At 26.5% G+C, this 10,150-nt stretch overlaps 1 protein-coding gene across 1 annotated transcript in view; it reads left to right on the top strand.

The window, feature by feature from the left end:
• Positions 1–10,150, top strand: part of Fife (regulating synaptic membrane exocytosis protein fife) — a 75,703-nt gene that overhangs the window by 36,914 nt on the left and 28,639 nt on the right. The window contains exons 11-14 of the mRNA XM_011507412.1: positions 82–206; positions 2,228–2,340; positions 3,169–3,248; positions 4,140–4,198. Coding sequence (XP_011505714.1) covers positions 82–206; positions 2,228–2,340; positions 3,169–3,248; positions 4,140–4,198 — 377 coding nt within the window. The remainder of the gene's footprint in view (positions 1–81; positions 207–2,227; positions 2,341–3,168; positions 3,249–4,139; positions 4,199–10,150) is intronic.

Here is a 10,150-nt window from a genome sequence, read left to right as displayed (position 1 = left end):
GTGTGTGTGTGTGTGTGTGTGTGTGTGTGTGTGTGTGTGTTTGTACATATAATTATGGGCAACTCAATTTTTGGGTTACAGCTCGAAGTTTTGGGATGAGGATTGTGGGCGGGAAGATTGGCAATGATAATCATCTTTATGCAATTATCGTATGGATGGTTAGTGGAGGGCCTGCGGATAAAGCTGGCCTGCAACAAGGTGATAAGGTAATCGTATACAAACACACCAATATATCCTCACTCACACGCACATATATATATATATATATATATATATATATATAATTTATTCTATTTTTGGTTTTTAATCGAAAACTTTGTAACTTTATTGTGAAGTACATGTATAGTTTTATAATCATAGTGTTCTATTTTTTTTTACATGAAGTTGAATTTTGTTTGCAATGTTATTTACTATAATTGTAGTAGAATTTGAACTATGCATTTAGTATATTGAATTTAATTACAAAATACGTATACAAACAGGAATTTGTAAAATACTTATGCATAATGAATAAATATTTATTTATTAAAATTTTTTAATATTCCTATACAATTATAAAATTTTAATCCTTATTATTTTCATTTATGAAACAATGAATATAAAGGAAATTTTTCAAAATTAATTTTTTCATTAATAGAAATTGTTATGTGTATAAGTTAAATTAATAATGTTAAATTAATCATTTTGTTTCTAATTTTTGGATATGAAATTTGTTCAATATTCGTATACATCACAAACAAGAAGATACCGAATATCAGACATATATGACAACTCATTATTAAAATAAACGAAAACTAGAAAATTCTAGTATTAGAGATTTATACGATAATGTATATGACATCCTAATTATTGAAATAAAATAAGAATAATATTTCGATTTTTACGTTGAATTTCGGAACTTATTTTATAAATCAATTTAAGAAATTGTGATAGTATGTAATATCTAATAGTGCCATATTGAACAAAGAAATCTTATTATATACCCGTAATATCATAAATATTGTTTTATAAAAATTTAGACCTTGAGAATCTGAATTTATATTTCTCGTTAAGATTCTATAATTTGCTCTAATATACATTGTTTCGAGTTTTATAAATTATAAATTAACATTACATTAAGCTTAGTAATGGTATCTTCAAAAGTAATAATTTTACGACAAGATTTTCTCAATGAAAATACGGTTCTAATAAAATATACATTAGTTTACGTAAGCTTAATCATATAAAATTAACTTACATATATTTCCCTAAATTTATTAATATTAAATGTTTAATAAAAATAATAAACATAACATTAGTCTGAACCATTTGACGGTATATTACTTATACCGTCTGTTTAAATTATATATATTAAATTATATGTTTTTTAATTTCAGAATTATTAATAATCTCATATTATATTTCAATTATGAATTCCTGATAAAAATTAATTATTGATTCAAACAAAGATAATAATATTAATTATAAAAAAAATTTAATATTGTTTTTCATTTCAAAATTGAGTATCATAATATTTTTATTAATTTTATAATGGCGCATTGTTCTTTAAAATTAAATTTATATATTCTTACAATATATACATAAATTAAAGACATATGAAATGAAATATCTTATATTAGTGTATAATATATTAAGAGATTAAATTACCTTGTCAAGCGCGATGTATTCGAGAAACATACTTTTATTTCCGGAAAATGATCTTGTAATTCCCCCTCCCCCCGCCCTTCTTTCTCTCTTTCTCTTCCCTTCTGGCTGAATGCAATTTTCCATCCAATACTGTATTATTTAAATATTAAATGAGAAAATTTTAAATTATGTAATTTTTGAACTACTGACATTTTTATTAAAAAAAAAAAAACATTTCATATGCTCTTTCGATCTATCTATTTTTAATATACAAAATTTCAATTGAATAATTATATTATATTTATCTAAACATTCATTATTTTTAATGTACGAAAAACTTTAAGACAATGTTTCTCTATTACGATGATGGATTCACGTAACGGATACTTTTAAAATTTAATAACGAAGCAAAGAAGTGAAATTTCTTGCAGCAAACAAAAAGTACAAGTGAATAGAAACTTTCTAACTAAATATTGAATCCCATTAATTAGCTGATTTTCGTGGCGAAACTTGATCGAAGAAAATATATTGTCATTGATAATCCAAACTCAAATATATTTTGTTGTTGAAATTTTCATAAATAAATAATGATCGCAAACAGGTTTTAGAGTGGAGTGGTGTCTCATTGATTGACCGTACATTTGAAGAAGTTGCACACATTATTGGCCGAAGTGGTGACGTTGCTGAACTCATCGTAGAACATACAAATGATATGTAAGTACCTCGTTCAAAGGAATAGGAAAAATAGTAAGTTTTAATGAAAAGTATCTAATTCGAAAATTAATTTCGTATTTGACAATATACATATAGGGTTTCAATGCCTCATATCTTATTAAAACTACTTAATTTATATTTAACGAAATATTTAATTTAAATGTAATGTTTAAAAGTATCAATGCTTATATAAATGAGAACGAGTTGCATGGTTTCATATATTTTTATATTTTTTATAAAAGCTACAATACGAATAACAATATAATTTCTACATGCATTTCTACATGCATTTATAAAATTGTGATAAAATTTTAACAAATGATTTAAAATTTTTTTTCCAAAATTAATAAGATGAAACCAATAAAGTTATAAGATAATTAACAAAAATGAAAATATCAAACTACAATATATTTTTGAATTATATATATATATATATATATATATACATCGCTTACATATATTTTATTTGTATTGGAGTTTTATTTGGTAAAGATTCAAAGAATTATCAATCAACAATTATAAATTATTTTATAATAATAATAGGTATAAGTGTAATACAAGTCAAAAAAGTTTATCAATAATTTCTCGTATTATTGTATTTTTTAATTCGATTTAATTACAATTTGATAATGAAATTTCATCATTAAATATAGTTCATATAATATGAACTAATATCTTTAAAAATATTTTGTATATTTAATTTTTCTATCCCATCTGTCATAGCATTTATAATTATAATAATTATAGCATATATAATTGTAGCATTAATTCTTTATAAATAAAGCATTTATAATTAGCAATCCTTTTATTAAATTAATTACTTTACAGAAGTGGAGATCCTTTGGATGAACCAGGAATGGTGCCTGTCTTAGAGAAAGCACCGACTAATCTTGGACTTGGCCAAATCGGTACGTATTACGTATTTTAGAATTTATATTCTAAATTTATTATGCAATTGAATTTATGCAATTCATCGACGCGTATAAATACTGACTTTGTACTCTTAATACTAAGTAAACCTAATTAATTACATTATCTCATTGATTGTGCTATGAATTAAATTAGTAAAAATTTTTGCTTAAAAACTGTGATTGTTAAGGCGTAATATACATGCACGGACATATCACCATTTTTATATTCTTGATCACTATTAATTGTTTAAAAATTAGTTTTATATATCGTGGTAAACTTTTCAAAAAATTTTGTAATCATGTTCATTAGTTCAATTAAAAACTGGTATTATATGTATTATTTAAAAAGTAAAACAAATATATTCAATAATATGTAAATTCTTAATGTAACATGTAATTTATAATAATTTATCATACTCAACGTAAGGGTATGGTTATCACTATCATATATTATTTTATTAAGTTTCTTATTTCTTTTTATAGTTTGGAATTTTATGTCCAAATTTTTTTTTTATTGAAAGAATGAGCTTTTAAATTTTACTAAGTTCATGCCATACTTGATGAAAATTCATGTTATTAACTATTTATAAGTTACACATTTCATTAATAATATCGAACAAATACATCTTTTAATATATACTCTATAATTTACATTGTTTTCTTATTTATAAGGGGTAAGCAATAATTTTGTATCGTGCAATATATGTTGAATATTGTCTTTAAAAAAAATAGTGAAACCATGAGTTGCAAGACAATAAATACATTTATTAATTTTTAAAATTTTATTTAGTTCTTAACATAATAATATCGTTGAAAATTCAGAATAATTTCATAAAGAAAGAAAGCATTTTAGTAACAATAGTTGCTACGTTGTTTCTTATTTTACAGAATCAGAAACGAACAAAGCGCCATCGTCACCAACGCGCAGGAAACTGCCAAAGACGCCGGTATAATCAGTTGCTAAAATTCAACCTATGCGTGACCTATTCTACTATAATTCTCTTTTTTTATTTAAGTCGTCTTCAAACAATTTCTTGTTCTCGCTGTTCCTTTTGTTTCTTCTCTTTTAATTCTTTTCCGATTTCCTCTCTCGTACAATCACTTAGAATCTACGAGAACATCATAAATATTTACATATTCAGACACACACACATACACACACACACACACACACACACACACACACAGAGACAGACAGACAGACAGACAGACAGACAGACATATATATATATATATATATATATATACAAAATTATTAGAAACAAATGAATGATAATGAAAAATATATAGAATATTATATGAGAATATGCAATTCTATTATATCAAAAATCGTATGCTGCTAAATGTAGATCCGCCGATAAAAAATACATTAAAGTTTATTGTGAGAGGGATAATAGGAAAATATATTAAACTGATATAAATAAATTATTCAAAACAAAGTAAAGACGGGATTTTATTTTATAAATTCGTTCAACAATATTTATTGAGTGTATCTTCGAATAGAAACAAAACACAATCAAATGAGCTTCTAGTCTATAAAATATAAATTATAGCAATTAAAAGTGATATTTTTCTCATAAATATATAATTTGGTGTATAATTAAAACGATTGCAACGAAAAAGACAAATATAAGAAACAAAGTTTTTATAAAGAGGAGTAAATAAAAAGTATTCTTTATATAGTCAAATAATTGAGATAAAGTCAAAATTTCATTTGAATTATTTAATTGTTTATTAATGTAAATTACAATATCGTTATGCATCAAATTAAGTATTTATTAGGAAAATTTATAATTGTAAGACATAATTAAAATCTAGATCTCACGAATATAATAAATATCATTGGTGTTATGATACGAATTTGTTGAATATTGCTTAATTTATTTAAATAACTTAAAATTACTATTTAAATAAATTCATTATCATATATCTTTTCAAATTATCATATTATATTTTTGTAGAAATTTATATTTCTACAAAAAATATAAAAAAAAGTATAGTGAATTGAAATAACTTGTAGTAATAAATTTATAAACATCCATGCACATCTATGATTACTTTTGATTAATTGTACTATCAAAATTTGACTGTATTTGAAACATTTATAATAGTATTTTTTAATCAAATCAATTCTTAATATATTCTTGATAATTTTGTATTTATTAACATAAATATTATATATCTTCAAATCAGAGAAAAAATTGATAAAAATTATTTGAATTCATATATTTCTAATTAGCGTCGCACAAACACACACACACACACACACACACACACACATATATATATATATATATATATATATATATCTGCGTTCAATATACATTTATATCTAATGTTAGTATGTATTTGTTCAAGAATTAATAACTAACGGAGTCCGATAAAAAATACTTTAATTTTGATCAATTTTAATCATTTACATATGTCTGTATTATATGATTAAAAAATTTGAAATTCTTAAAATAAATAGGAAATAATTTTAGATAATTTTCTAATTTATTATTAATTGAAACAAAACATTAATTAAACATATATTCCAAAATAATATATTTAAACCAAACATATCTTATGGCACTCGTGAAAATATAATATTTTCCAATATATATATATATATATATACTTTGTGCTTATACTTGTGGGCATTTACAGACATATTCACACATATAAAATTGAAATACATTTGTCTTTACAGCTTTAATTAAGCTTCAAATTCCAAGAAAACATTATTTTATTCAATGATTATATAAATAAATTTTTCTTCAATCTTTTTAAATTTAATGTATGCGTTTATTCTATTTTAATTCATGTCGCGATACAGAACTTCCTTAACAAATCTTTATCATATTAAACTTGATATTAAATTTTATATTTAAATTTTATATTTAAATTCTATATAATAAGATAGTACAAATCACTTAAATTTTTTAAAACTTATTATTAATTTGTAAGTAAATGGACAATCGGTATTGTACGAATACATTATCCGCATATTTCGTATATTAGTTATATTCAAATAAATGAAAGTTAGAGAGTAATTCATTAAATAATATTCAATATTACTAAATCTTCGTTTCATCATTAATAATTATAAAATAAGGAAGAATTCATTTTTTTGTAAAATATTTTCAAAATCGTTTCTTAATCTTGTATGAAATTAAATTTCTAAACAATTAAAACTTATATTAATTATTAGTGCTTTGAAACATTATAAAAAATTTTCTTATTTTTTCAATCTATATATTTCAAATTACATTGAAATATTTTAGTTTTTAGAATTAGACTAAAACCACCGGTTGTAATGGTGTGAGAAACCCGGTGGTATTTGGCTAATTCTAAACATTTTCCTACTTCATGATTTTGGATTAATTTTGCATTCTCTAACAAAGATATTTATGATTTGGATTCCTAATAAATTCTAAAACTATCTATATATTCTGTATCTGATAATTTGGATTCACTAGCTGGCCTAATTAGATTTACATTGATGTATATCAATGTAAACGGCCAAGGGATACTTTTCTTCCTTGTCTTCTATCAGTTACAGCAATGCTTTGACTACTCAAAACGGAGTGACTCTTGTACCATAGATAAGTGTTGTTAGATGATATGGCACTTTCTTGGTTTCTTCATCAATTCAAAAGAATTCTTTGTAGGTCCCAATCGTTCTTGAGAACTTTTATCTGCCTATACATTTTTTGTTATGTCTGTAGAAAAAAGATGTCGATGTCTGCGTATCCAGATTAACACGTCTGAAATTTCTGTATTCGAATTGGCTTCCGTGTGCACAAGATCATTGATCGAATGTCCTGACGTCGATGCGCTGGAGCCGTTGAATACCACTGTTACTTTTGTGGTAGTGTTGTCTGGGTTAAATACAGCGTGATGTGGCAGATAGTATTGAGATCGATGATGGGACACCAGGGAAGCTCACTTCATGTGTTTTAGTTCTTCATATCCTGTTATGAATTGTTGATAGTGTTGACGATAGTTTTCATCTTTTGAAAATCGTCTCGCTAAACTTTGCAGACATCGAAGGCAGTATTGTGAGAATCACCGAGGACTTTAAGATATTCTTTAAGTGGGATGAACCTTCCTATTTAGTTTTTTTTTTTATAATGATCCTCACACCATTGCTCATCAGCTGTGTATTGACAATCGCTGCTCTTTTGCAGTTCTTCTTGCACCCAAAATCTTGTCAATCGTTTTTTCAAAGTGTCCTCTACTTCCTTTGTTAACGCTTAGTTTGAATGCGGTAGCATTCAAACTGTTTGCCAGGCTGACAGGTCCGAGTACTAGATTATATATACAATTGCGCTATTGGCATGGATGAAGAATACTTGATTATGTTGAACTTAATGATATGTCCATACGCATCTGCTCCAAGAACAATATCCACTGGTCTTGATGTACAAGTGATACAGCACCTTGTATCTGGGTTGATAAATATCCTCCAATTCCATGGATGAGGATGACGGAACGTTGACGAGATATCTTGAGCTTCTTCACGAGATCCCTTGTTACAAATGTGATTTCGACCCATTGTCAATTAAAAGACGAACTTAGTTTTTGCCAATGCAGTGGCCGACAGGGTTGTTCGATGCATTGTTTTCTGTACAATGACGATTATACCTTCCTTTTCATTGGAGAGTGGTGAAGTGAATGAACTGCTACTTGCTTGGTTTGATTTATCGTCCAAATGAGTATTGCTCCTTGTTAAATGTTTTGTGCGAGTCATCAATCAACTCCCTTATGCATAGGACTTCTTTAATGGATGTATCCAATTAAATGCCGGGAGCCCTTGAGTTAGCTCCTTTATGGCTGTAATGCAATTCTACTGGCCTTGAGCCTTGAGCATGTGTTCCATGGATAATCGCTCTTTAAAGATGCTACGAGTTATGCGTTCCTCCCATTCTTGATTGATCGTCACTTCAGAATTTGTACCTTCTCTTGTTTCCTTAGTATTACGTTTGTAATGCCTGTTCCATGAATTCAGTTGAGACAGACCGTCTTCTGTGACGTCTTCTGCGGCGCTCCCTATAAGAGAGAGAGAGAGAGAGAGAGAGAGAGAGAGAGAGAGAGAGAGCACCGTCCTCCATGGCGTCTCTTGTAAGAGAGAGGACTTCTTCCATCCTGGACGACCAACTAGTATGTCTTGTGGTCATCTTCCTTAAATGCATTCCGCTGACCACGGCGTCCACATAAGGAACGCCTGCCTCCCTGGCGTCTCCAATCAGAGCGCCTCTTGCTTCGGCGGCTCTACTAAGAGTGTGTACAATGGCTGCACTAATATTGGAAAGGCTTGCGTATGCTTCCTTGACTCGATTGGCTGAATGATTATTGGCTGACTGGCTCATGACTGAGTAGCTGTTTGACTAAATAATTTACAATGAGCCTCTAGGCGTAGTGTGCGCTTCCATCACATAGGCAACAAAGCATCGGTGTTGCCGCACTGGAATCTTATATGATGCGCAGAACAATAGAACATCAAAGAAAAAAACAAAGCTTAAGAAATTCGGAGAATTCCAAGCGACGTTACAATGCGAAGAGCATATAAACATTGTAGGACACTTGAAACCAAAACATAACAAATAAGCGAAAATTCTCGTACCCAACTGTTTATAGGAACTTGTGAGCTAGAGGGACTAGCGATGCCGATAGAGTCAACGGTCTTGTAAAATGCTTCAATCCCGAACATTTAGTTTAAATATCAAATTACAAAACTATATTTAAGAATATATTATTATTATTATTATTATTATATAGATTTACTACGGAAAATAATTTTCCAAATTTTAATTCGTTCTCTTTTTTCATTCAATGAAAATCCTTATTTAATATTATTTTGTGAAAATTAATATTTATATTCTATAAAGATCTATGTTTCTTGAATAATTTAAAGAAATAAGACTCCCTTAGTATTGAACAAATATAATACATAGAGTAAACTAAGGTATAAAGAAGGAAGAACTTCCAAAGCAAAAAAATAAATAATAGGTAAATAAATAAAAATAAGTAAAGCGTAATGATAATCCCAGAATTGGACGACTGAACTCTTTATAAGTAAAAATAGATGCAAAGTAAGCGAGAACATACCTTTTTAAAATTTCGCAAACTTATAAACAAAACTGCGATAACTTTATTTTCTAAAAAGGTCTACAATACATTGTTAACTATATTTATTATTTATATATATATTTATATATATATATATATATATATATATATGTATATATATAAAATTAGCTGATTGGAAAGTTTCTTTCCTTTGCACTGTTTGGTGATATATCATAATGAACGCGACAAAAAGTTACTTGGAGTTTTATATACTTCCATATTTCTATAAATATTTCCACATATAAATGTATTTCAATTTCTGACAATTAACTGTTATTTAAAATAATCTATCTTTTTTATTTTATTTTAATTTTAATTTTGTTGATTTCATTTCATTGATATATTAAATATTTTGAAAAATATTGTTGATTCCATGTGAAAAAAATAAAGAAAATTAATTTTCTCAAAAAAAATATTATCTCAATCTTCTGAACGTTAAGTACGCTAATTTTTATATTTATTCTCTATTAGTCTAATTATTACTAATTATTACTAATTTATTAGTAAAGTTATTTAAAAGTTCACTTTTTCATTCGCATTATATTGTAACAATGAATTCACATTTTAGTGCCAAAGTATTTTAGGCAATTTAACGCACAAACATATTACGTTAATAGTGTGCATCGCATTTAGAATGCCAATATTTTATTTTATAATTTCAAAAATTACACCTATGCGCTGTCAAGAGAATTTCATTGGATATAACTTTCATTTAAAACTAATGTTAGACTCAGTATTCATGTAGAATTAAAATTTAAATGTATAAAAGTTAATGTATGAATACG

Source organism: Ceratosolen solmsi, unplaced genomic scaffold (genome assembly GCF_000503995.2).
Source record: "Ceratosolen solmsi marchali unplaced genomic scaffold, CerSol_1.0 scaffold6, whole genome shotgun sequence".
Lineage (NCBI taxonomy): Eukaryota > Metazoa > Arthropoda > Insecta > Hymenoptera > Agaonidae > Ceratosolen > Ceratosolen solmsi.
This window is presented reverse-complemented; position numbering and strand designations above follow the sequence as displayed.